A 27,740-nucleotide genomic window follows, 5' to 3' on the forward strand; every position below is an offset into this window, starting at 1 on the left:
TAAGCAGCAACGGAGAAAGATGCCGACCTTGGATGACGTTTTAGAGCACATCGGAGAATTTGACAGGTTCCAGAAACAAACCTTCTTTGTCCTGTGTTTGCTTTCGGCCGCCTTCACCCCAGTCTACGTGGGCGTCGTCTTCTTCGGGTTCACCCCCGAGCACCGCTGCTTCAGCCCTGGTGTGGCGGAGCTGAGCCAGCGCTGCGGCTGGAGCCTGGCGGAGCAGCTGAACCACACCGTTCCCGAGTGGGGCAGCCACGGGGCCGCCTATGGCAGCCGCTGCAGCAGGTACGAGGTGGACTGGAACGCAACCGGTGTCAGCTGCACTGACCCCCTCGACAGCCTCGTGGGCAACCGGAGCTCTGTCCCCCTCGGCCCCTGCCAAGATGGGTGGGTCTATGACTACCCTGGCACCTCCATAGTGACTGAGGTAAGGCACGGTTTGTCCAACAATATCCGTCTCGGCTGTAATCTTTAAACTTACCTGGGGTAGAAAGAGGAGTTGAAATAAAATTTTCAGGATGGATTCCAGTAACATTTGAGATAATACTTTCATAATAGTTTTTAAAAAGAAAAGGGCAGTGTATTCACTGATTTACCAAAGACTCCTCTTTAACTTTCACGGAAGCTACTTGTTCCTGGCTTCTCCCAGCTCCTGCAAAACATGTTGCTCAGTAAAGGCTGGGAAAACTACTCACTACCCAGCAGTGCCATCTGAGGGCAGAGCACAGCCACAGAAAGCTCTGCAGATGGAGATCTTTGCTCACAGGCCCTGCACACAAAGAGCCCCGCTGGCCTCGTGGTAACGCCACCACTTCCCGTGCACTGCGCTGATTTCACGGTGTGAGATAATGCATTGCTAGGATTAGGCCTTGACATCTGAGAAGGAAACAATGCTTCAAGCATCCTCTAAATTTCAGGCAGATACGGGGGAGGAGAAGGCGACATTCCTCTGAGCTTTTTATTTTTCCATTCAAAGATTCTCTGCCTTTCTCATTCTGTCCTTCTGTCATTGTGTAATCATTTTCCAGGGCATGACTTCTCTGGAAGGTCTGGGAAAATCTGGATGAGATGTATTGCAGATGTTGGTTTTAACAGAGAATATAGTTTATTTTTCGGAGCCTGTATCCTACTTGTTTAGTTTTTTTCTGTTTTTTTTTTTTTTCCATTCCAAGTTGCTTCCTTCCATTATCACTCCTTGAAAAGCCATGGTTTGAGTTGAATGTTCGCATTCATCTGTGACTGTCCTTGCAGTTTAACCTGGTGTGTGAGGACTCCTGGAAGCTGGACCTCTTTCAGTCATCTGTGAACGCTGGGTTCTTTATTGGCTCCATGATCATCGGCTACATAGCAGATAGGTATGTAACGTGTACTCAGGTGTAAGATTAACTATTTCTTCCTGCTTCCTGCATGTCACTGTTCAACATTCATGACTCAAAGGGTAAATCAATGCACCAAAAACTTGTTCCAGAAGGCCCATGTATCTTTTAAAAATGAATGGATCAGGGTTCATAAACCCTGGCTTTCAAAGGGTGCTGTGATCCATGAATCCATGAAAATGTCAGTGTTCACTCTTTCAATGGCTTCGTGTGGAATCTGCATATTTGCAAGTGAAGATATTTTGGTTTTGTTAACAGCAACAATCTTCAATATGAGCTCAGTGTTTGAAAATGAAATTTTATATCGCACACCAAAAACTATTTGCCCATCTTGTAATAAATTTGTTTCATGTTAGTTTTACGCTATCCAGATGGCTGTAAATCAGGTTTATAATAGGAATGTTTTTCCCAGATGAAGAAAAAGTTACTTCCTAATTTTCTCTTCTCCCTGTCCCTCTCAGCTGGCTCTGTACACAACAGCTAGGTCTAGATCTCCTTGTCCCTCACCTCCTCTTCACCATCATAAATGTCAGTGTGCCCTATATCTGCTCACATTTTTTTAGATTACACTCAAAGCATACTTTATGCTTTATAGCTGACATTCCTGTGTTGTTTTTTTTCCCCCAATAAAATGATAAGAGGCTGAAATTGGAATTTGGAAGAGGTGAAGTTAATAGGAGATGAACAATCCTACAGAGGCTTCTTTCCGTAGAGTCAGCCTGAAGAAATGTTTTTTTCTTGTATTCTTAGAATTTATGACAGCACTGGTGGTGATAGCCTTTTCTTCCCATGCTGAAGAGGACTCAAACTCAGCTTTGCTGAACTGCCAAAGCTCCCTTTTCACTTTCCTTCTTCCTTCATTTTTTGCTTTTCTTCACAGATTTTGAAAGATGTTGATTTCTTTATTTCATCAGAAACATTTGGAAAGCTACCATTCCCTCTTTCCCTTAAACCAAAACTCTTGTTTCTGGCCAATCTTCTATCGTACTTGAAAGTATTCCATCCATTTGACAAGAGCTAGTATTTCAGTAGTGATGTACAGCTTATGGGATCAAAAGAGATATGTAGCAGCCTAGGTATGATAGGACATGAAAAAGCAATGAGCAGATACCATAGCTATCAGGGGACCCACTCTTCAAATTATCTTTCAAACACAGAAATGAAGTAAGCAACAATGACTAGCAAAAGAATTTCTTGACTACATATTGTTATGAGAACCAGTAGAACCAAGAATCACAGTCCCACAGTAAATTATATCTGAAATGCTTTTTCTGTGTAAAAACACTAAATAATCTTATTATTAGGCAAATTATAAGACATGAGAGTGAGTGATCATTGCTGTTAAGATAATGCAAGTACACATCATAACACTGAGGATTTTTCTTCTGCTGTACTCACTGACACCCTCTCCCCGTTCTCTATGGTCCTAAAGCAGTGCAAGCCTTCAGGAGCAAAGCAAGATCTCATATCCAGGAGCTTAGGACAAAAACAATTCCAGAAGCCTAAAATTTAGCAGACAGAACGGGAAAAAAAAGGCCTATGAATTATGTGTTTCCTGAATATGAAACATCTATCTTCTATCAGGAGTGCAGACTAAGTTCTGTTTTCTCCATACGCTAGGTGTCTGAAATCTGCTGTACTCAGAGCAACTTTTGTGAACATTTTAGGTGTTTCAGGGGAGATTTAATCAGCTCTTCCCAAATGCTCTTCTCTCAGTGGGATTAGACTGACTCATTTACTTGACTGGGCTCTGGGCACATTTCCAAGCACTGGTATCTTGGAAAGGGCACTCCTGTTTCCTTAGACAGTTGACAAGGTCAGTGCTAAGATTCAGTGTTTGCACCTCTGTCATTTATTGCCAGGCCTCTGGGAAAGGGCTTTCTCAGGAGAGGACTTCTCTTGTAGTCTGACAAGCCTCTCATGGGCTGTCCTTTAAAGCAGTCAAAAATATCAGTCTGTCAGACTCATGAGAGAAGAAAAGTATGAGAGATTTGATCTGTCAGTTATTGTAGAGATCGCAAGACATTTAATTTTGGCTGGCATTTCTTATCAGGCTGTTTTTGTCAGTACACACTCATATTTCTAACTGAATATACATCTCTGTCAGCTGGCGAACAAATGCCTTCCTGGTGCTCCAGTAAGCTTGTTTCTTTTGGAAACAATCTGACTGTAGGTGAGTCACAGTGATACAGGGAATGACAAATAACAGCCCTTCAAGAAGAGCTCAGCAGACAGCAAAGGTTAAATGAGAAAATAGGTAAAGACAACAGAAAACAAACATGATCTACATTTTAAAAATATCTATATTGTAGCTTTGAAATATGGGATGAAGAGCTTCATTAGAGCATTTATTGAACTCATTAACTAAGTCATTAACCAGAAGTAAGTGATGACCTGATAACACAGGGTGAGTTCCCTGAGCTTCTACTGAGATGAAAAATGCTGTAAAAGGAAGAGCAGATCCAGGCTCCTATTCAGAATGAGTAGAGAAAAGGGGGACAGGGACCATCCTCTGCCTCTTCACACCCTTCGGTTTCCACCTAGCTCTGTCTGCACAGCAGGTGAGCATGGTGGTAGGGGAGCTTGGCCAAAGCAGCTCGTTCTTTCTTACTGTCCAAGCACCATGTGGGCTCTTGGTATCTGTCACCAGCCAGTGCATATGGGAAAAGCACCAGAGCTCAGGAATAGAACAGAACAACATGGCTCCTACATTCCTCCTGATTTTCAGGCCCCTCCTGTGGTCCCTGCATTTCCAACCATATCTCAGAAGATATATAGTCTCTCCTCCTTCTATAAACTGTTGCTTTTGGATTTGGCCACTGTGCACACTATCAGCCTGATACACACTCTTCTCCGGTAATGACAGTGCTAAGCAAACATGGTGACAACTTGCACAACTTCCACTTGGGCTCTCTTCCACAGGTCTGTGCTCTGAAGAAAGGCCCCAGTGGGTGGGAATGCAAATGACAGCAAAGGGTCAGAGAAGTGATTTGGTAAGAAGAGGTCAGCTCCTTAAACACACCACAGTGTAGAAGAGAATCTGAAAATTTACTATTCAGATCAGGACTTTGGGTGCTAATAAAGCTTTTCATTCCTTGTACCTGAGAAAATACTTGGAACAAAATCTGAAAAAGGAAAGCAACCATTATTTCAGTGGGTTACTCATGATGAATCTTTTCACTATTCAGCTGGGGTTTTGTGTAGCTGCAAGTTGAGTTTTTTTCCACTTTTTTTTTTTGTTTATTTGTTTCCCTCTGCAGGTTTGGCCGCAAGCTCTGCCTCTTGATCACAGTCCTCATCAATTCTGTCTCAGGGGTTCTCGTGGCCTTCGCACCCAGCTACACGTGGACAGTGATCTTCCGGTTGATCCAGGGGCTGGTCAGCAAGGGGGGCTGGCTGATAGGCTACGTCCTGAGTTACGGCACCTTGCAGTTTCTCTCTCCAGGCAGGACCCCAAGTGTTAGCAGCAGGGCTGGCCACTGCTGGTGCCCTCTGGTGTATAGGGATCTGTGCAGAGAGGGACAGCATGCTGTGTAGTGCCTAGCTACACTTGTTGCTTTAAAGCGTCTATGAGTCAAGCTATGTTTACTTTTGTGAGCTGTCTGCCTGAAGTTTTACATGCCTACAGACTTTGTTATCAAATCAACATTTTATTCCTGGAAAGCTTGCATCAGCTCATACGCGTACATAGAATAATTAGCTCTAGACATTAGGCAGCATTTGTATCTGAAGTGACATGCCAAATAAGAGGACAAAGTCTAGGGGCAAGAACTGAAAATGATACAAAGTCAACCAACTCTTTTCTGGGAAAGGCAGCAAGCAGCACTGTAAGACATAACATTTGTGTGTCACAAACCTTGTGCCAGAATGGCTTTGCTGCATCTCAGCAGGAGAGGCCCCATTCTCAAATGAGGCAGGAGGCAGGAGCCAGCAGATGCCAGAAGGCTGCTGGTGTTACAAGCTAGTCCTTGGTTAGGCAGAGTGGAAGATAGAAAGCTGTATCTGCCCTTGTTTTGGGTGAGGCCTGACACCCCTGACAGAGGGGCCTAGTCCCCAGCTGACTGATGGAGACTTCTCTTGCAAAGCTGAGACATGCCACATGGTCAGTCCCAGCCGTACTGCCTGTCCACTCCAAGCGGAGCAAACCACATCTTGTAGACAGAGAAGTGGCACCAGCTGTCTCCTGCACCAAGGCTGCAGCCTGTATCCCAGCCCAGCTCTACTTCCCCAAGCAAACCCAGTCCCCACACCATGCCATAGGGGCTCCATGTTGTTCAGCTGCTGGGAGCTACCTTCTCCCATTGTTTTCCCTGTGCCTCACATAACATTATCTTTGTAGCAGCAGAATTTGTTGGTTTAAGCTTCCGGAGGACAGTGGGCATCATCTACCAGCTTGCCTTCACTGTGGGACTCCTCATCCTCACTGCTGTGGCTTATGTGCTCCCACACTGGAGGTGGCTTCAGCTTGCTGTCACCCTGCCCAATTTCTTCTTCCTACTCTACCATTGGTAAGTCCCCACTGTCACGACTCCCAGTGGCCCCAAGTCAAAAAGATAATCCAGTAGACTACACCTGATAGTGCAGGTTTCTTTGAAGATGTCAAACATAGTGCTATCAGTAGGATACAGATCTGGTGTTTTTCTTTCATTTTGTTCTCCCTGCCCAGGAGTTTATTCCAAGCCATCTAGGAGCAAGGGACTACCTGTAACATGCAACTGTGCTTCTGCACTTGGAGATTTAGTTTAACTATTTTTTTTCTTTTTGGGAAGTTTTTAACATGGAAGAATTTAAGGATCAGTTTTACAGGTTGCTTCTACTACCTACAACCATATATCAGATGAATCAACACAATTTGTCTTACAGGATTGTTTCCAAGCTTTCATAAACAGGTTTTAATCTTAAAAACAAACAAACAAACAAAATGGGCCATGTTGTCACTTAAATGGAGCTGAAATCAGAATGCGATCATTGACAGCCACAACCACCACTGAGTTCAGTACCACTCATGTGCACTCAATATACCATAAGTTCTCAGTGTGGGAAATTCAGTTCTATCTCCATTTTATGTCTAACAGAAACATGCATTTTCCTGTCCCTGAAGTGTCTTGCTTGTACACATTGCAGGTGTCTGCCTGAGTCCCCCAGGTGGCTAATAACTCAGAAGCAAAATGACAAAGCTATGGAAGTTATTGAGCGCATTGCCAAGGGAAACAAGAAGCAGCTACCTCCTTCTTTCCAGGTGACTGTACTGCCTTTGCTGAGTATATGCAAAGCTCAGGCAAGCAATGTTAAAAGTTTAGGATTGCTGTGGCTTTGAGTCAGGAGCACCTTGATGACCAAAAGCACTGCAGTACAACAGGTTGTTATTTGGCTGCCTAGGACTCTAACAGAGTTTGAGAAAAGAGGCTTGAAAAAATATTCAGCAGGCAAGAAACATTCTTATTTTAATTAGTACCAATCAATACACACTACACTCACCCAATTTCATGACTGAACATTACAAGACATCCTCATTCATTTTTTAATCTACCACTTCACACCATGCAAAAGCCTTATACATATCGCGGCATAGATAGGAACTGTCTACATGCATTTTCATGTTTCCTTTCCCCAAAACACTTCGAAGAAGTTATTTTGCTTTCATAACTAACAAATCAAAACTATCCTCTTCCCATTAATCCAGGAGAAAATATTCCTTACAGTGCTCAGCATCCTGTCCACTCTAACCTTTTATCTTTCTCTCGCTTGTGTTCCCAGAACCTCAAATCTGAAGATGAAGATGGAGAAAAGCTGAAACCTTCATATCTAGACCTGATCAGAACCCCTCAGATAAGAAAGCACACGTTCATTTTGATGTACAGTTGGTAAGGGAATGCTTTTGCAACCCGCATGAAGGTGTTATATTCAATTCCTTAAAATATCATCACTAATTTAAGCCTGTTTTTCTCCTGACCAGCTGCAAGTCTGAGTTCTTTGCATAAACTCTCTCTCGCAGAGTTTGATTTCATCTGCCTGTTCTCTGTGTAGGTTCACAAGCTCCGTCCTCTACCAAGGGCTCATCATGCACATGGGTCTAGCTAGTGGGAACATTTACCTGGATTTCCTCTATTCTGCTCTTGTTGAGTTCCCAGCTGCCTTCATCCTCTTGTTAACAGTGGATCGCATCGGCCGTCGCTACCCATGGGCTGCAGCAAATGTGTTGACAGGTGGTGCCTGCCTTGTTACAGCGTTAGTCCCAGACAGTGAGTCACTCAAATCATCTCAGTCAATGAAATCTACCCCCATCTCCATGTTATCGCTCTTAAAAACTGAAAGCAATCTTTGAGAACCTGGGCCATGTCAGTATTGTGATTCAATGAAGATAAATTCCATAGAAGTCCATGTATGCCCCACTATCACCATTTACACCAGATAATGAGTGGTTTGAGGAAGGATGTCAATTACATTTCCAAAATGGCACCAAATAAGATGTCAAGTCTGACAGGATTAGACCACAAGGAACACCATGTTAAGTCTATGATTTTTGTGTGGCTTAGAATTTGGATTTGGATGCACCTTTTTGGGTGTTCATCCCCAAAACCCCATCTTTTCTGTTTCTAAAAAGTTAAAATGTGGGGGGACACACACTTAAACACCATCTGGAGACAATGCTTCCTGCCATGTAGGATGTTGAGCAAACACAGTGACAGGCATTTGGCTTTTATTCAGCTGAGCATTCTCTTCAAGGCCGGAGTCTCAAGGAAACATGTCCCATGAGGGCCACTGACTGGAACATCTTTCCTTTCTTTTTTTGGAGACTGAAACCACAGAAATAATAGTGCCAAACAACTATCCGTTCACAGCAGAACAAGGACAGAAAACAAAAAATGTCATGGAAAAAAATAATAGGCAAAAATAACCGCAAAGCATTCAGACAATAGATATTTCACAAGCAGCTGGGGATTGCAGAGATGCAGAGGGGACTGATGTGCTTTTCCACAGGAACACTGGGGTGGGAGTCTTGCAGCTGCTACCTGCAGCTGCAGTTGCTGCCAACAGTGTGCAGCAGTGGCTGACTGCTCGGCTCTAGAGGTGCTCTGCAACAGTGGTTATCAGCAGCTTTCAGTCTGTGAAACACTACATCCCTCGGTTGCATAAATGAGGGAGAGAGTCCATGTGTGCATTACTAGCTGAAACAGATGAAACCACCATTAAGGGTCAGACTGGGATCTAAGAACCCATGAGGCATGCAGTAATGTCCTGGACTGGCATCCACTGCAGGACTGGGATAGTCATTCATTTGCAGCAGATGTCTGTGTCTTCAGATGTGATCGCAGAGCACACACCAAGAGAGAGGGGTGACAGCACCAGCTTGTCCCTGACAGAAAGCCATCAGATGTCTTTATGAAGAAGTGCAGGCTATCTTGCAAATTAGCAAATTTCAGCAACCAAAAAAACTGCTGTGTGCTGTTTAGTTTTAATGGATGCAGGAAGTGGTATTTTTGCATAAGCTTTTGGTTAATACACTGAAATACCCAGATTACTTTGTATCATCATTTCCTCTGTGTGATACCCTCAAACCGCTGTTATTTGCTTGAATCACAAGACAGTCACATTATAAATTATTCAAAGAGTGAAACAGAACACAGTCATGCTCAGACCTCATGACCATTCATGACAGTAAAGTTCCTCTTCTATTAAATTAAATCTTTACTGCTGTTCTATGTTAACAGCAGAACAAAATTGGTTTTGTGTTCCGATTTCAATATACACAATGTCTTTCCAGCTCTTTATTGGCTTAAAATGACTGCAGCATGCCTGGGCAGGATGGGAATTACCATGTGCTATGAAATGGTTTGTTTGGTCAATCCTGAGCTGTACCCTACTTCTCTCAGGTAAGTGAGAGGTAACTCCTTCCATTAGAATTAAGCAGCAAGTCTCTCTGTTTATCCCCTTGAGACTATCATAAAGAGTCACCATTTCAACCTTGTTTGTGATAGAAGAAAAAGAGGATCTGTCCAATAGCAGAAATGTCATTTAAAATTGAAAGCCCACCAGTTAAGCTGTTCCTATCTCTGTGAGGAGCAGCAGAACAGACTCCTTGTGAGGAGAAAATATAATGTTTCTTTCCAAGCACTAAGGCAGAAATCCCTAATGGGTTATGTAGGACACTTTTTCAGATATCCTTCAGATGTCTCTCTTTCAGTGCAGTTTGGTGAACCTGGAATCAAATGCTTATTAACATCTCTATCCCAAGATAGGGCTGGCTTTAATGCCTTACCTTATCATATTCTCCCTCCTCACCCATTTTAAACTGCAGTATCCATCACAGGAGAATGCACAACCTGTGCTTTCTTATGTTCACACTGATAAGGCCTTTCTCAGCCCCTGCCTTGTTACTGTCTTGTCATCCCCACAGCTTGTTCCTCTGCCCGTCAGCTGTGACCTCAAGAACAGAGTGCTGGTCCCGCTCCTTCCCCCCTGCTACAGCCATGGGTGTCAGCTTGGGGTTACACAGCTCTGTAAGGGGCACCCCTAGGCAGAGCCTCTGACATGGGCTTGTGTTTGTGTCCTTTCCAGGAACCTGGGGGTGCTGATCTGTTCATCCATGTGTGACCTCGGTGGCATTATGACCCCCTTCATTGTGTACAGGCTAGCAGAGCTCTGGCACGAGCTGCCCCTGGTTGTCTTTGGTAAGAGAGCTAGGAAGTAGTTTTCCGCAGCCTAGATAAATGATTTTGCTGACCTATTTTCCTGCTGTTTAAAAAATAAGAAAAAAGAAAAAAGGTGAGAGAAATGTACATACACTCATGTGTATACAAGATGCATATTAGATCTAGCTTGTTAAGTCTCTCTTATCTGTCTGTTGTAAATTGAGCCGAAGACACTCCCTTATTCCTTCCAACAAAGGTTTAGGGGGGCAGCTCTCTCAAGCTTTGACTTTGAACTTCCCATGGTAAGAAGGTCTTCGGGTTCAGCGCTACCCATCTGCAGCATGGTCAAGGGACTAGAAGTGAGCACAGCCTGGCCTCTCCCTGCACCTTCTACATTCAATTCAGGGGCCTAGTCCTTCAGTGATCCCACCATCATTTAGAATGGGCCCAATATTAAGGTTACCTTCCTGAAGAAACAGATGCTCCTGAACATATTCATTCTAGTGTGCCTACCTGCACCTTCTGTCCTGTGTATGGCCATAGCAGGGCCCAAAATTAAACAGAAGGCAAAACAGGCAAGATAGGCTGGTAGCACCCTTTCCTTCATGTCCTCATTTTAGTCTAAAGAAGGGATGGCAGCTAGCTAGGATCACCCCCATCACATCTCAGCAGGACAAGCACAGCCAGAAACAGTCTCCTTTGCAGTACATGCACAAAGCAAGTGACCCAGACTGCTTGGGGGCCTATGGACCAGGGCAGTGTTCCAGGCCTCCCTCATGCATGTCTACAATCACCCTAAAAAAATGAGAACCAGGTAGACAAAGAGCCAAGTGTTACTATCACTTTGAGGAGCCTTTATTCAATCATCACCCGTGTCTCAGTTAGAATTAACTAGCAATTTAGAGTTAAGCTTAGGCTGGACCCTTGCATCAGCCCTGTGAGCCTAATTCTTGCTGTCTCTCTGCAGCTGGGATTGCTTTTGTTGGTGGCAGTTTGGTCTTGCTCCTACCAGAGACAAAGGGAAAAACTCTTCCTGAGACCATTGAAGATGCTGAAAACATGCACAGGTATGGTGCACCAAGCACAGTTCCCACAGAGCAGCTTTTCTTCACAGCAGCATAGCTTGCTTGCTGCCAACCTTCACCAGAAGTACTTAGGGGACCCATAGGCAAGTCAGGCCTGTGATGATGAGCTGAGGAAGCCAGGGGAAGAAATGCAGCAGCAGGAGAAAGTTGTGGAGACTGGGAGTGAAGAGGATGGAAGCAAAGAAATGGCAGAATTGTGTGGAGCAAGAATGGGACAAGCGGGGAAGGGGCCAGCTAAAAAAGCAGTTCCTCTGAGTTGGGGCAGGCCGCAGATGGTCATGGAAATGCTAAATGCAGGCAATAGCTCAGGAGCTCCTCATGAACCCTGTGGCTGCTTAGCTCTGGTATGGTTGAGGACCCTATAGACCTGTCCAGAAAGTGAGCACAACACGCCGCAGGACAGGAGAAGAAGAAGTTGTGTCTAGAAGTTAGAAAGTTCATACATGTGAATACACACCAAAAGGTTACTGCAGAAACCACCTAGAATAACAGCTTTAACAGCAGGAAGTGACAAAGTTACTAATGCAACTACTAACTTGATTTTCAGACATCCATGAAGCTGCAGTCAGCCTACAGAAATTCTCCAAATTACTTCTTTATCTGCTGTTCTTTTAAATAATCTGATCTCATTTGAAAAAAAGCCAGCGATGAGATAGTTGTTAAATTTAGATTCCAGTGAATTTAACTATATGGATTATTTAGTGGAAAACGTTCTTTGCTACCCAGAGCATCATCTGTCTTTTCCTTATTCTGCAGACAAGAGAGAAGCAAAGAAAATACTGTGTATCTTCAAATTTTGACTTCAGAAGCTGCACCCAAGTAAGGCTTCACTTTACTCCAGACATGCTTTTACTGAGCAGTGATGCAGGGGGGCCAGCAAAACAGGTCCCACCCAGCACTGAGGAAAGAGCCATGTAGACTCAGCCAGCCCTTCTCCAGCTTGCTCTACTGCTGCCATCAGTTGGCTCTGCCAGTTGAGGCTATGAATTTCCACTTTAGGCTCTCACAGACCATCTTCCTCTGAATTTCTCTATTTGTTTTCTGGGCACTTTAACACTTCCAGTGAACCAAACATCTGACAGCAGCAACTCTTGCAGCCCACACAGGACACTCATGAAAGAATGCTTTCTTCTTACTTGCAGCTCATTTCCATAGCAAGTACGAATGTATCTGTACTCCCAGCTCACCTCGATGCTGCACCTGATTTTACATGAAAGCATGTAGATAGAGGATGATTTTGTGTCATAACTGTCCATACACCCCTGAAAATCTCAGTACCTGATACTGAACTGCCTCAACTCCTCCCACACTATGGCAGGCATCTCTACAGAGCATACTTAGGGAGCCCATGAATATCCACTAGAACAACCCACTTAGTTCTCCAGAAAAGGAGGAATAAAGTAAGTAGGTGGAAAAAATATCTAACTCCAGACTAGCTTTTAAGCTTTGGCATCCCAGAATTTGAGAATGAGACAAGAATTTGGCTATGAGACAAGCTGGAAATGAAGCGTAAAAGGAACTGCAGACAGCTGAGCCTCAGGGCCTGAGGTACTGAGTGCTAGTGCCCCATCTTGAGGGATCAATGGCGGGGCAAGGAGAAGAAGCCTCATCACAGATACCCACTGGGAACAGCACAAGCAATAATAAAACAAAGTGCTCTGTATAATAAAGCAAATTCCTGTTGTTTTAATATGCATTGCTTTCCTAATGCTGTAGTTTGGGCATTCAGCATGGCCAAGCTCCAAAATATCTATGAGGGATATGAATTAAGGGAAAAGATGAGCCACCAAGGATCTAGATTTCCAGGTAGACCTCTATTTCTAACCCAGGTAGACTTCTATTTCTAACATGGTGAAAAATCACTGCTATAGTTTTGTTTGTTTTTTTTTTTAAGGTTGAAAGCCCTCTCCCTAGCCCTTGGGAATCTTGTAAAGGGGCTCACATCACATTCAGCAGCTTGTATGTACGGAGTGGATATTTTGTTTTGACTCCTGCCCAGTCCCACTTCTTGTCTCCCCCTCACCCTATTTCTTGGTACAAAGGTTTTGACAGGTTTCAAAACAATATGTCACAATAAAAACAAGTTCTGAGAGATTTCTTTTGGCATGGAGCTGAGACCTCTTGACAATCACAGCAGGAGAGCAGCTTCACAGACACACCCAATTGCATCCTCACTGACCCTCAACGAAACTCAAGGCCAGATTGTTCCTTGCTGACCCTGCAGTAAATGTTAGTTTTGCAATTGCGTGGGCCAGTGTCATCTGAGGGCCCTGCTTTGCAGGACAGTACACTTCCCTGTAAGACTCAACATTAGCTTGCTGCTTAAGCCAGGTGAAAGCAAGGGCAAAGTCACCGCACTGACAACGAAGCAGTCATCCTGTAGCAATTGAACACTGCCTGTGAGTCCAGCAACATTTTCACCCAGCTGGGAGCTCTCTCTCCACAGATGACTATTAATTGGCAACATTCTCCTTACCAGAAATGAGTGCTTCCCAGCTCTGCTAGTGGCCAGCAAGGCAGAAACAGTGAAGGAAAACCACAATACCTCATATCTGTTCTCCCCTGGAATTGCAAGATGGTTGCTCAGTGGAGTGGAAAAGCAGAACAAGATGAACAAGGACTGCAGATGAACAAAGACTACTAAACCATGAAAGGTGCTGAACTGTCCCTAACAGATAAAACTTTGCCCCTAGTGATCCCTGGGGTAGGGGGCCCCTGAATAAACCTCAGCTCAGAATCTCTTTAAGCATAGTAAGATTAGATAATGTTTGTAGTTGTCTCAGTTCTTCAACAGAGGTACGTCCCTGTTACGTTATACTGCCTTGAGTAAGACAAAAAAAATGACATCAAACTTCATAAAGGCTTATAAAGTTCATTCAGAACAAACTCCACCATCCCCAAATTAAGTTCTGCCCCATGTTGAGGTCCACACAGTTTGAGTGAAAACTTTCCAACCTTAGAACATTTTTATTATAGTGTACAGAGAAGGAAACAAGCTATGAGAGGGAACAAGCTTTGCAGTAGTAAGGACAACCTCATCAGAAAACCTCAAATATTGAAATGAAATTAAAAAAAAAAAAAAAGGAGGAATGGAGTAGTATCCCAATCACCACAGAATTTCAAGATGCAATTGTGCAGCACATTAGATAATGTTATCTAGATAATATCATCTTTTCAATTAAATGATGGAGCTGGTGATCTCTCAAAGTCCCTTCCAGCCTGTGTTGTTCTGTGATTCTGAAATAAAAGGGAAGCAAGACAGAGAAGAGTATTTATTCTAATTTTATTTTTCACGCTAGTGCTCTAAAGCAGACTGCCCAGAAAGCTGTGCCTTCTTCAATCACGTACTACTTCTGATGTCTGGACATGGAGATATATCTTTTTGTCCTTTGGAACACTTTGCCTGAAAGAACAACAAGATGTGAGCAGCAGCTAGGAAGTAATTGGTAATAGGAAGCATTCAGGGAGCACCTGACTTCAAGTTCTTCACTTGCTCTGACTCTTCCCCAGAGAAAATAAGCAGTTAGTCCTGAAGCCCTCTAGGGTTGCTCTGGCTCTTCAGGAGATACCAGTGCTACAGTTTCTATATAAGGTAGCTGTTATTAACACTGCACTTTCTCTGCTCCACAAAATTAGCCACTTTCTTACAGCACAAATTACAGTTATAATAGGGTTGCAGCAATTTTAAGAGACTAGTCGAGTTATTCACAGACTAGTAAAGGCCTATGGTTTATAGTTCAGAAGACAAAGAACACTTAAAGTCAAAATTCTAGAGTCCAGGAATCAGCTAGGGACTTTTTGAATGCCCAGGAGGCAGTAAAGTAACAAATGGTCTTCCTCAAGGAGTTCTGGGCATTTTGTACAATTTCAAGCAAAACCTGCTAAGAGTTCACCACTCACCTGTGGTGAACTAACTCACCTGTGAAAGTTTTCGACATCTTCAACAGTTTCAGGCAAAACTCTTCCTTTAGTTTCTGGCAGAAGCAACACCAGCCCACCCGCAATCAAACCAAGAACCGCTTCAAATCAAAGAAACGCACAAAGAGCTTGTTAGCATATACTCATTTCCAGCATATGTATCACTTTCCATTGCCTGGCATAAAAGACATAAGTAGCATTTTTATTTAATTATTTTTTCTTAAAGATGACGTACACATCAAAGCTTTATAGGCAAGACCAGCATGCTATCTTTGGAGAAGCTGGCCACCACATGGAAATAGCAATGAGCTGAGTTCAACTGTGAGTTACACACTGAACTAGGTAATGAAGGCTGGACTGACACCTATAAAAAGAGAAGAACCCTTTTTGTAGACCAAGTGTAAGGCAGAAAATGGATGTTTACATAACAAGCTTTAGAAAATACATACCCAACATATTAATTCCTGAACAACATGATTTGTTCACTGATAGTTTCATTTACCCACTTTGTATGTTTTATGTCTATATTTTGAATCTACTAAGCACTCTCCCAAATGTGCTATGAGTTAAGAACCGCATATTGTTATTCAAGACTTCTTTAAATAACATTCTTCTGATCCAGAGATTCAGAGAACGCAAACCTTAACCTGAAAAGTTCAGGTCACTAGTTTGCAAATGCTTATCTTGCAGTTCATTTACCAATCTCTTTCCAAAAAGGTGAAGGAGAATCAGTTAAACTGTTAAAAAAGCTGAAGAACAACAGCTATGTTTGTACTCCATTAAAAGAGAAAAAGAGAGGGGAGGGGAATTCTAGCTTTGGCTCCAGGACTGAGTAAATAACTCTTCATAGCAGAGAAGAATCTTGTCAGATTTAAATACAGCAAAACAAAACTGAAATCCATTTATAGTCTCATCAAAATTTTCAAACATTCCTCAGCATTTCACCATCTGTCAAACCTGTATTCATCTTCAGCTTCTTTTAAAATGCAGGTAGCAATAACAACAGCAAAGCAGATACAAATGCACAGATAAGGCCCAGATTGTTACAAACTGAAGGTTACGGCACATACAGATGTGAAAGTGCCCTTGCTGAACTTAGAGCTACTGCCCCACGTGCTTTTCTCTCTTTGAAAGCTGGACCCCATTACTACACCCCAGGATCAGCTGGCAAGGAAGGAACGTGGTACTTACTGAAGACTATCAGTGGCAGCTCATGCCAGATTTCCACCAGCCTGTAGACAATGAATGGGACAACAATTCCACCAACATCGCACAAGGCAGAGCAGACCATCACTCCAAGGTTCCTGGTTTGACAGCAAAGGGATCACATTAGCAGGCACTGCAAATGGAAGAGGACAGAGCACAACTCCGACTTCACACAGAGCACGTAGCTCTGCAAACCTCGTAGCACCAAAATAGCATGCAGAGCTCTAGTTTTTCCAATGGTGGGCACATCCACGAGTTACTTAGATCTAAGTTCTGCAAGCATAAAAAGCCCAGCAGGAGAGTACACCTGTATTATCATGGGTGTGAGCGAACTTCCAAGGTTAAAAGTAGAAGAGATTCAGGTTCAAAGTGTCTGAGTGGGGAGCCTCCAAACACAGTAAAACAAAACCATTAGCTTTAGTACCTCTTGAGTGACTTGCACAAGGGGCATCAGATGATGCTTTTGTTTGATATACACCATTAATAAAATTCCTGCCATCTTCCATTACATTCATTGTGGTTATAGAAAGAAGATTAAGAGTCTCCAGTGAAGAAAGGAGTGACGTTCATCTGGTCAGTACGGACACCTCCCCTGCACGCAGTGGCCTGTGATCACTCAGGAGAAGGAATTTTTGAGGACTTTACTCCCAAGCTTTAGTTATCTGCAGCGCACATACCTATTGAGCTATGCACCCTGCAGCCCACTAGGGAAAATTCCATTCTTCAGGTCAGAGCTCAAGCTCATAGCAGCAGCCACTCTGGACACATCCATTTACATGTTATTTTGACTCGAATGAGATACAAACCTAAGCTCAGTGTGGGACTTCAGGTTCCTCATCCACTCTAGTTCTGTCCAGTTTTCCCTTTATTTCATCCTCATCAACTTTACCTGCTTGAACCACACTGGTTGTCTTCATGAACCAACATTTTACAGCACCTTTTTTCTGCTCCACATAATGCTCAGCAATGATGGTACATTTGAAACTCATTGGGTATTACTTCATTTAGCATAAAACAAAATACACATTGGCTTCAACTACTTGTTTCCTGGCCAAATAGCAGAAGGATAAGTTTACCTGATGTATGTTGGATATAGCTCAGTGTTTACAAAGCAAACCATTTCAAAAGCTATCGTGATTCCCATTCGTCCAAGGCAAGCAGCAATTAATTTCAGCCAATGTAGATCTGCAAATAAAAATGCATTCAATGCATCTAAATTATCCCAGTGATCCAGCAGTGATGGTTAATACCAGTGCTATTTTAACTAGATCTCTGATCCCATATCATTATGTTTTTATAGGACTTTCTTTTACTTGCGTGAATTAGGAAATGAAAACAGTACCAAACGGGCTGTGGCACAGCACTGAGGACTCAGATGCTTTGAGTTTTATTATTAGCAGTGCTACAGAATCTGTCTCCACTCAGGAGCAGCTGAGGTCCCTAGGTTTGTTCAGCCCAGAGCAGAGGAGCTGAGGAGAGGCCTCGTGGCAGCTACAGCTCCTCATAAGGGGAGCAGAGGGGCAGCGCTGAGCTCTGCTCGCTGTGACAGCGACAGAACCTGAGAAAATGGCATAGAGCTGTGTCAAAGGAGCAACAGGTGGGGGTCAGTGAAAGGTTCTTTAGCAGGGGTAGTGGGCATGGTATAGGCTCCCCAGGACAGTGGTCACAGCCCTGAAGTGACAGAGTACAAGAAACATTTGAACAATGTGCTCAGATATACACATGGTGGTTCTTCGTGGAGCCAGGAGTTGGACTCTGATCCTTTGGGTCCCTTCCAACTCACGATATTCTATGATCCTGCAGTGCAAGAAGCACCACTGAAAGTCAGGTGGGCAGTACCCAGTGGTGGACGTGCATTTGCAGCCCAGCAGGTATGGAGCTTTAAAAGGGAATCAGAATCAGGTGCTGTTCCCAGTAGGAAATTCAGGGATGGGAAGCCTCACTCAGGTGACTCACCTTCTGGGATCAGGGCTGTGGCAAGGCAAGCAGCCCCAGCCACCAGGTTTGCTATAGCCCATGGGTAGCGACGGCCAACACGATCAATAGTGACGATAATGATGAAGGCAGCTGGGAACTCAACAAGAGCAGAATAGAGGAAATCCAGGTAAATGTTCCCACCCATTAGTCCCATGTGCATGATGAGTCCTTGGTAGAGGACGGAGCTCGTAAACCTAGGCAGAAAAGAGCATCCCAGCTTTTTTAGTCAGAAGCTCAGTCTGTCCTGCTGGAGCATTCATAACCAGAGCTTCAAGGTAACTCACCAACATTATCTTCTTACCAGTTGTACATCAAAATGAATGTGTTTTTTCTCATCTGCGGTGTCCTGACAAGGTCAGTGAGTGAAGGACTCTGCCTCCCAGTATCATCATCTTCAAATTTAACATCCTGTGGAAGAGCCAGCGCGATGTTTGTAGGAGCTGAGCACTTCCTACTTGCTTTGGAAAGTGGAAGGAACAGTCTGGGACACTATGACCATTCACAACACACAGCAGCCCCAGGAGGGAATGCTGGTCCCTATGCAGCAGGTCATACCCGGGCAGAGTTTCCTAAAACTCCCCACAAGGCTTTATACTGGTCCCCTCCTAGCATTCTCTAGAATATTTCTGCAGGAAAACTCTGTTTTTGCTCTGACAGCATGAAGACAGTTAAACTATCTCATCTCCCTCATTAGTACAACAGAGCTCATTACCTCTCTAACTACAAGACCAGATTTTCCAACATTCAAAGTATGATATCTTTCTACTGGAAGGAACCGTTGGAAATTACTAGTGTGACTCTTGTTTTTACACATACAAGCGAATACCAAGCTCACCTCAAAATGGGAAGGCATCTTTTTCCGATTTTTTCTTGCTATATCGCTGACAATTTTCTTAGCTTTGTCAGTTTTTCCTTGAGATATCAGCCACCTGGGAGACTCTGGAAGGCACCTAACAACACACAAGTTAATGCTATTATACCAAAATATAACATGCATCCAGTGCTCCTATCTATGGAGGCTGAGGAGTAAATATTTTGGTTGAATAAAGACAGCTGTAGGGGTTTTTTGTTTGTTTTTTCTCCTTTTCACTCAAGAAAAATAATGTATCCCACTGTTGAAATGGGAAGCACAGTGGCAATGGCTTTAGTCAGAGATCAGGTTACTTAAGAGAAATTTGGCCAGGCTTTGAGCTAGAGTAGCATCAGCATTTTGCTCAGCCTGTTGACCACCAACTGGCTCCTCACAGGGAGCCATTGTCCAGCTGTGCCACCAGAGGACAAGAAAACATGAACAAGCTAAAGCTAGCTTACCAATGGAGTGTTTAATACATTATTAGATCACTCTCATTAATTTTCAAAGTGATTTTAAAAAAAAAAAACAGAAGGCAGATGTGGTGCACAGGCTAAGATGCAATGAAGCATCATTCACTGAGGGATTCTGTTTTTCACCCCCTTTTTCTGCATACCTCCTCTTTACATTAACATACATTTGCATCCAAAAAGCAGTGCTGAATCTCCCTTAACATCAAGCCTTGAGAGCAGAGAAGCTGCTTTTTAAGCTCGTGGGCCAAGATGCAATGAAAGCAGTCTTACCAGTAGTAGAGCAGTAAGAAGAAGCAGGGTAAGGTGACAGTGAGCTGCAGCCACCGCCAGTGAGGGATTGCATAAGCAACGGCATCGAACACCAGGAGCCCCACTGAGAAGGCCGCCTGGTAGAGGATCCCCACCGTCCTCCTGTACTGTGGTCCGACAACTTCTGTCACTGCAGAGATGGAGAATGACAGCTCCAGCACCACCGCACAGCACAAAATGCACAGAGGGATTTTGTTGCAAAACCAAATGCTAACCTATGTTATACTTTGTTACTGGGTGGGAGATGTGTATTTTATTTTTTTCAACTGCGCCTTTTCAGCCCATATCTCACTCCAAGCATGCAAAAATGCTTATACCACAGGATGACATTCATCTTCCCCCACCTTGAAGGCCTCATCACCCTCCTGCATTTTGAACCACACTGTCACTATATAGGCCTAATAGGTTAAGTCTTGTTGACACAGAGCTGAGGTAATACATTCACTTATGAATCCAGCAGCGTCATTTCATGAAAACTTATCAGAGAAAGAACAGAATGCAGTCATTTAACAGCTCAAGTTACTCCTTGGTTTAGAGATGACAGATTAACTAATATTGCTCAACGAAAGGATGAGCGTAGATAAAGACAGCTCCCCAGGCTCTGCAACACTGAGCCAAAAGCAGCTGCAGGGTAGACAAGAGCCCAGAAAGACTGAACAAGGAGGTTGCTTTGCCCTTGTACCCTTCACTGAGCACTCAGTATCAGCTATCTGACAGGAGACAAGTTTACATGGGTTTTGGGGTTGACTCTACATGACTTTTCTCACAAAGAGATTTCAAGCAGAATCTTGGAAAAACAAAATGTAATTGAAAGAAAAATACCAAGATAGGGCAAATCATCATGAGGAGTTTTATGTTCTGAAATGGCATGAAAGATGTAAGGCAGACTTCATTTGTACCAGGAAAATAGCAAAGATGCAATCTGAGTATCTGCAATACACACAGGAAGAATCATGTCTTGGTGGAAGATGGTCTGGAGTGGAGAGCAGATGTTTTTATTTTGTTATATTCAACATCTGGGTATGTGTTAGCACTATGCTGACAGAAATTGCAGCAGTTTGGGGTGTTGACATTTACACTTCCACCAACATCACAGTTAACTGGAGCTCTTCAGTAGGGCCACTTGCCATACTAATCCAGATATAGCTCAACTGGGCAGCACTTATATTATTTCATTTGTTTCTTCAGTGGTTACTCAGTGGGGTTTTGTACATTTTTGTTTGTTTTAGGGTTCTTAATTTTTGACAGGAGTCTGAATTCCACAAACGAGGCGCCAGTGAAGTCCCACACAATTCCACCATGCACCAGAATCTCAGATCAGGGTCCTGAGCTGGCCCTGCTGCCACTCAGCTGCCAGGTAACACACTGGGGGAAACACCAGCACAACATGGCTCTTGCCATCACTTTTGCAATGCCCCCGGTTGGCTTTCATTCATCCAAGTGCACAGACACCCAAACAGCTTGTCTTTTCCTCAGCAAGTACATGCTGTTCCTCAGTTATTTTTAGGCTGTAAAGTCTGTTTGCCCTTTAGCACTCTTTGTATCACAACAACGCCTACAGTTTTCCCTACCCTCTACCTCCTCCTTTCATAGCCTCTGTCATCACCCTGTCTGCAACTGGGCTGCAACAAGGCAGTTGCTGCTGGGACCTGGAGTCACCATCTTCCCCTGCCAGCACTGACAGGAGAGGCCTTGATCTGCAACAGGCAGTTGACCCACAGAAAAAGCCTGCCTGGAGGTAACACGCCAACCCTTGATCTTTGAAGGCCACTGCCATTTGGGAGAAAAGAATCCCAAGAGGTTAGAGGGAAAAAAACCCTTGATGGTTTTCATATGATTTCAAAAACCTTGAAGAGGCATTTTTTTTGTTTTTCCCCCTTCATCTTTTGCAGCCCATCTTGCTCCTGTGAGAAGGTCTGGACTCACCAAGGATGTAGCCTGCAGTCCAGCAGCCCTTGCTGACCAGGCCTTGCAAGAAGCGGAAGATCACAATCCACAGGTAGCTGGGCACAAACACCAGCAGGATCCCACAAACCACATTTGCAAGAATTGTGGTTATGAGGCAAAACTTACGACCAAACCTGGATTGGAAGATATTACATGTAACAAAACAATATAGTCGTGAAGACAGAAATCAGGCTAATACAAACTATGCATTTTGAGGAAGAAAGAAAAAACACTTTGTTACACAAGGGGTCACATACTGACTTTTAGTCCATCACTCACTTATTGCTTTTGCTTTTCAATTCCCCTAAATGCTTCAGGTTTTTCAGTGGAAGAAAAGCTTCCCAAATGAGAGAGCAGATATATATATACATATATATATATACATATATATATATATATATATATATATATACATATATATATATATATATATATATATATATATATATATATGTATATATATATATGTATATATATATATGTATGTATGTATATACACACATGGATTGTTGTTTTTTTTTTTCTGAATTCAGAATGTTTTCTGTTAAATAAAGCATGGTGAAAAATAAGAACAGATAAAATTCTCATTCTGATACATCTGCGTATACCAGAGCAGCAGATTTATGTATCAGGAACTTAATCCTTAAAAAAAAAAAATCTCGTACAGTTCTTGTGGTTGATGGGCTGCATTTCACATCTGGAGATGCTTGGAGCCCACTCTGTCAACAGTCTCCAGGCAGGAGAAAAACAAGAAAGAAAGAGGGCCTTCAAATATCCGCATTCACTTCTCTTCAGCCCCAGCTGCCTGGAAAAGGACAGCTTTGAACAGGATGCCAGGACTCACTGATTTTCAAACCATCTGTATCTGTCTGGCAATCTCTGCATTTACTATTTCAAAGTTTTTCCACAAGAGGAAGGAAGATGTTTCCAGGCTGTAGCCACACTGAACACGGTAGATGAAGCAATGGCTCCAAACCAGCACCTCCTTTCTTTGTTAACATCCCAGGACTCCTGTGTGGCCCATCAGGGAAGTTTGGGCCTGCCATCCATGTCAACTCTGCAGGACTTACAGAACAGAAGTGATTTGTGTAACATTTGTACAATCTACCAGGGATGGTTTGTTTGCTTTAAGTCAGAGCACTCTCTTCTGACCATGGCTGAACAGCCAGTGGTTGGCCTGATTTTGAAGGGAGCAGAGAGGATACCCATTGCACAACTTCTCTCTGCCTCTAAGTTCAGCTGCTGAACACTGATAAGGGAGGCCAGAGGGCTTTGCTGTCACCCCACACATACCTGTCTGCTATGTAGCCGATGTTGACAGAGCCAATAAAGAACCCAGCGTTCACAGATGACTGAAATAGGTCCAGCTTCCAGGAGTCCTCACACACCAGATTAAACTGAAGGGGCAACCACAGTTAAAAGCAAATCAGTGGAACCAGGAGCTTGCTCTCACCCACAAGCCTCCTTCACTTCATTGGAAGTTGTAAACTTGTTTCTGGGCTAATGTTCTTCTTATTGGCACCCAGGATACTCACTGAGTTAAGCAACCAACACACAGTATCAAGCCCTGGGGCAGTTCCCTGTTGTTCCCCACTCATGTATCATCTTTCATTACTGGAAAGATCATAACTGATTTATTGCTTGCTGAAAGTTGGTCTGTAGGCCTAACTCCTCCTCCAGCCTAACAGGCCTGCATATATCAAGCATTGTGTACCCAAGGACAAGCCTTACCACATGGTTTACTTATATGCAGTTGCTATCTGATCTAAGTTCTCATGTACTTTCTCTTGTAAGGAATACATAAAAGCTACTAGAGAATTATTTTCACTACTGGGAACAGTTTATTTATCACAGTGCATTTTCAATAATGAAACTTCCTGATGCTCTACAAGGGCACGTGTGAAGCTCTTCTTCCATCTGTAAATTTTTACCTCTGAGCGAAGCAACGTGCTTTACTCTGTGCTACTCTCTTTTGCTTGACTAGCAGGCAGTACCTAGGGAGCTTTAACAGAAACATTCACAGCCAGAAACATGGTACTTTGCCAAAATACAGACAGAGGCATGAGGCATATCAGATATCCTGTGGTGAAGGAAATGATCTGAGGGGCCTGGCCCTGCACCACCTTTTGAAGAAAAGGGGAAACAGCTTTAGACTGAGGGAGGACCACACAAATCCACACAGGCTGTGTTCTTTGCTGCCAGCTGATCAAGAGCCATCTAGAGCTGGACAATCTCAAGAGATAACAGTGGGGCCATCCAGAGCACAGTCACTCAGATCTTTGCAGTGAAGATGCATTTGTTGCAGTACTGCTTAGAATCATAGAATTGCTTGGGTTAGAGGGAACCTTGAGGATCACCCAGCCTCAACCCCCTGCCACGAGCAGGGCTGCCATCACTAGATCAGGCTGCTCAGAGCCCCATCAAATCTGGAGCTTGAATGCTTGTAGAGCTGGGGCATCCACAGCTTCTCCAGACAGCCTGAGCCAGGGCCTCACCACCCTCTCATTTTAAAGCTTCTCCTTGACATCTAATCTAAATCTCCCCCTTTTTAATTTAAAAACCATTCTCCCTTGTCCTGTCACCATCTTTGGAGGTTGATAACGAGACCTTATTACTCCCTAACAGCACCTGAAGGAAGGGTGTGGTGAGGTGGAGGGTCAGCTTCTTCTCCCACATAACCAGCAATAGCAGCTTCAAGTTACGTCAGGATAGATTCAGGTTGGACATTAAGAAAAAAAATCTCTTCTCAAATAGGAGCGGAGTGGTCACACACTGACATGGGCTGCCCAGGGAGATGTTCAAGAAACATTTTGATGTTGCACCAATGGACATAGTTTAATGGGGAAATATCGGTGGCAGATAGGTGATTGAACTAGATGATCTTGGTGGTCTTTTCCAACCTCAGCAATTCTGATTCTATGATGCTTTCGAGGATTACCCAGGACTACCTCTGAGGGATGGGCACCAGAATCGACCTGAAAAGATTTGGTAGCTTATCTCACAGAATCACAGAATTGTAGGGGTTGGAAGGGACCTCTAGAGATCACGGAGTCCAACCCCCTGCCAAAGCAGCTCCCTAGCCCAGGTTGCACAGGTCGGCATCCAAGCAGGCCTTGAATAACTCAAGGAGACTCCACAACCTCCCTGGGCAGCCTATTTCTGTGCTCCATCACCTGCACTGTGAAGAAGTTTTTGCATATTGGTGCAGAACTTCCTATGTTCCATTTTACACCCATAAACATCTCCTCGCCTTGATGTCACACAGCCCCTACTCTGTGGCAAGAAACTCACTTAGAGCACACCCCATGTCACAGGGCTACAGAAGCTGACATCTCCTGAAAGCAGAGTGGACCTACTCTTGCACTTACGCTAGAAAGTTCCACAAAGTTTTTCAGAGATTGCAGAAGTCAGCGTTTTTTACCCACCAAAAATGTAATATGGAAACAAATTTCTCATCCCTAATAACTTTTTTCACACCAAATACTTTAAAACCTGAAGAATTTTGAGTAGCTTCAGTATCTTTTTTGTTCACTCATTTTCTGAGAATGCAAAATAGTCATTAGCTTTTCTGGTGTTTATTCCCGATTTAAGCTGTTTAATCGTGAGGGGCACTCTTCCCTACCCACAGTCATTAAAATTCAGAACTAAAAAGCAAACTCAAGACTTTCACATCTGAGTGCGGGTCACAGAAAGCACGCATGATTTCTGAAAGGCACCTGCTGAGATCAGCCAGTTTTGTTGGAGTGTTGCAGACTCTTGATTTCTTACACAGGCTGTTTACTCACTTCCACCAATAGGACTTCCTGTGGGATGGGAGTTTCATTAAACTGGACTTTATCTACCTGGGGGTTTATTTGCTCCTCAGCTGGAGATACCTTCTGAGCACACCAACGCAATACTTCACAGCAAGGACAGAGCAAAGAGGATTTGAAGAGCATTCAGAGTAAGTTCACAGAGACATGATCCTCTCTTACAGGTAAGTGTCTGTCTCTCTAATACAGCTTACGCTATATCCAACCACCTCAAGCACACCGCAGCTTGTCTGAAACTGCAACAGAAGACAGACACAAGCTTTTACCTCAGTCACTATGGAGGTGCCAGGGTAGTCATAGACCCACCCATCTTGGCAGGGGCCGAGGGGGACAGAGCTCCGGTTGCCCACGAGGCTGTCGAGGGGGTCAGTGCAGCTGACACCCGTTGCGTTCCAGTCCACCTCGTACCTGCTGCAGCGGCTGCCATAGGCGGCCCCATGGCTGCCCCACTCGGGAACGGTGTGGTTCAGCTGCTCCGCCAGGCTCCAGCCGCAGCGCTGGCTCAGCTCCGCCACACCAGGGCTGAAGCAGCGGTGCTCGGGGGTGAACCCGAAGAAGACGACGCCCATGTAGACTGGGGTGAAGGCGGCCGAAAGCAAACACAGGACAAAGAAGGTTTGTTTCTGGAACCTGTCAAATTCTCCGATGTGCTCTAAAACGTCATCCAAGGTCGGCATTTTGGCATCAAAAACGCCTCAAATGGTTATTACTCCTCTCTGCAACACTGATACATTCAGTTGGCAGCAAAGCTATTTAAGTAACAAAACATTTGACCAAAAGTCAAGATTAACTCCATAAATTATTAAGCTACATGTTGCAAGATTTTTTTTTTCTAAGGTTTCATTTGAAATCAGACCTTAATTCACCCAGGCAGAATTTGCATTTAACCCCTAATCAGAGCACGTACTCCTTATCTCTCACAAAACATAAATAAACAGTACTGTGGCTGTTCCAGTATATTTTTGTTGTTGTTGATGCCGCTTCTTTGCTAATTAGACATTACTAGTTGTTTGGAATTAATCTTTACTGACAATTTCCTCCTAACAGTTAGAAGCCACTCTGGCAGAGGTCTAGGAACAGCACCAGTTCTTTCCATCGCACAGCAGGCCCACAGGAGCACGCACAGCCTGCTGTGAGACCGGCTACGCGGACCAGTGCTCTGCACGCAGCTCTCTTCCTCTCCTCAGGCAGGGCCACTGGAGCCAGGTAACCAGATCTCTGCTCCCACAGCTGCCCAAAGTAGGCATTACTCCAAGGCCAGTGCAACGCTGCCTGCAGCTACCTCCAGCCTGTGGCAGACATCCCCTCCCCAGCTGGATGTGTACGCATCACCCCCCACACTACGGCAGGAGGTACATCTGCAGACAGCAAGGCCAAAAGAACGAATCGAAGCCTGCCTAGAAACTGGGTGAACTTGGAACCTGTGGGTCTGTTTCTAAAAACACTGCAGCAGCTGGTGAGAGGCCTCCCTCTGAGGGAGCAGCACTGTTGTCTGACAGTTCCAGCACCAAACACACAGTCATTAGCACTTAAGACTTGTATATAATCCCCTGGTCTTCATAGCACTGCCCTCCTTATGTCTGAACAATATTCTGCTGGAAAAACAGCTTAGTGAAGCAAATCACTCAACCAGCAACAAGCACAAGAGCTGATCATCCTACAGTGCTTAGATAGCAACAGTCATAAGGCTGAACACCTCAGTCACTGCTATCAGCTAATTATTATTAGGAAGTCTTATTGGTATACTTCACCTGGGGATGCTTATCTGAGCAGTAACAATTCTGCATAATCTTTATTACACACAGTCAAAATGAAGCAATTATTTGGTGCTATGCCATACTAAGCTACTTCATGCATCAGTTTACAGATCAAACAACTCAAACCTTGAGTCTTTGGGGAAGAGAAGCAACATTCTTCAGTATCTACTGAGGGAACTCCAACAATAACTGACACATCATCATGCCTCTCATAGCCCCCAAAGTATCCTATTGCTATGAAAAACACTACTTTTGTTTTAACAAAAAGATGAAACTTTACACACACTTTCAGAGACTTCTCTGGTAACAGTGCAGGAAGGAAATCCTGAGTCTGACAAGGCCACAGTACTGGGACTTATACACACACATCCCCATCCAGATCTTTATGATAAAA

General features: G+C 43.9%; 2 protein-coding genes and 1 long non-coding RNA gene across 5 annotated transcripts; 2 read left to right on the plus strand and 1 right to left on the minus strand.

Moving 5' to 3' along the window:
- Positions 1–14,454, plus strand: LOC136045475 (solute carrier family 22 member 2-like). 2 transcript variants are annotated; one of them, XM_065731380.1, is made up of 13 exons: positions 1–430; positions 1,255–1,358; positions 4,640–4,794; positions 5,719–5,887; positions 6,504–6,618; positions 7,137–7,243; positions 7,407–7,621; positions 9,145–9,253; positions 9,939–10,051; positions 10,980–11,079; positions 11,854–11,916; positions 12,503–12,505; positions 14,397–14,454. In XM_065731380.1, exons 1-13 carry the CDS (start codon positions 20–22, stop codon positions 14,452–14,454), a joined length of 1,722 nt encoding a protein of 573 aa, XP_065587452.1. In that variant the 5' UTR covers positions 1–19. The 2 variants fall into 2 exon arrangements, with proteins under 2 accessions (XP_065587452.1, XP_065587442.1); XM_065731370.1 differs by lacking the exons at positions 12,503–12,505; positions 14,397–14,454 and having other exon boundaries at positions 11,854–12,055.
- Positions 14,363–26,266, minus strand: LOC136045468 (solute carrier family 22 member 2-like). Its single transcript, XM_065731356.1, has 11 exons — positions 25,856–26,266; positions 23,071–23,174; positions 21,757–21,911; positions 19,792–19,960; positions 19,034–19,148; positions 18,500–18,606; positions 18,178–18,392; positions 17,298–17,406; positions 16,207–16,319; positions 15,017–15,116; positions 14,363–14,500 (listed from the first exon to the last, which is right to left on the minus strand). Exons 1-11 carry the CDS (start codon positions 26,264–26,266, stop codon positions 14,434–14,436), a joined length of 1,665 nt encoding a protein of 554 aa, XP_065587428.1. The 3' UTR covers positions 14,363–14,433.
- Positions 25,646–26,538, plus strand: LOC136045481 (uncharacterized). 2 transcript variants are annotated; one of them, XR_010621914.1, is made up of 2 exons: positions 25,646–25,720; positions 25,908–26,538. It is a non-coding gene; the product is annotated as an uncharacterized LOC136045481 (long non-coding RNA). The 2 variants fall into 2 exon arrangements; XR_010621913.1 differs by having other exon boundaries at positions 25,652–25,753.
- Positions 26,539–27,740: the final 1,202 nt, after the last annotated feature.

This window comes from Cyrtonyx montezumae, unplaced genomic scaffold (assembly GCF_038088225.1).
Source record: "Cyrtonyx montezumae isolate F1298 unplaced genomic scaffold, pur_monq_1.0 scaffold_0, whole genome shotgun sequence".
In the NCBI taxonomy this organism is placed as follows: domain Eukaryota; kingdom Metazoa; phylum Chordata; class Aves; order Galliformes; family Odontophoridae; genus Cyrtonyx; species Cyrtonyx montezumae.

What these genes read in the sequence shown, in the direction of transcription:
- LOC136045475 (XM_065731380.1), top strand. Translation starts at nt 20, where the DNA reads ATGCCGACCTTGGATGACGTTTTAGAGCACATCGGAGAATTTGACAGG. An exon ending in AGCTACCTCCTTCTTTCCAG is followed by an intron (nt 6,619 to 7,136) that starts GTGACTGTACTG and finishes TTGTGTTCCCAG; the next exon opens with AACCTCAAATCTGAAGATGA. An exon ending in CTGTACCCTACTTCTCTCAG is followed by an intron (nt 9,254 to 9,938) that starts GTAAGTGAGAGG and finishes TGTCCTTTCCAG; the next exon opens with GAACCTGGGGGTGCTGATCT.
- LOC136045468 (XM_065731356.1), bottom strand. Translation starts at nt 26,266, where the DNA reads ATGCCGACCTTGGATGACGTTTTAGAGCACATCGGAGAATTTGACAGG. An exon ending in GACTGCAGGCTACATCCTTG is followed by an intron (nt 19,961 to 21,756) that starts GTGAGTCCAGAC and finishes CCATCTCTGCAG; the next exon opens with TGACAGAAGTTGTCGGACCA. An exon ending in CACAGCCCTGATCCCAGAAG is followed by an intron (nt 17,407 to 18,177) that starts GTGAGTCACCTG and finishes TTTTATTTGCAG; the next exon opens with ATCTACATTGGCTGAAATTA.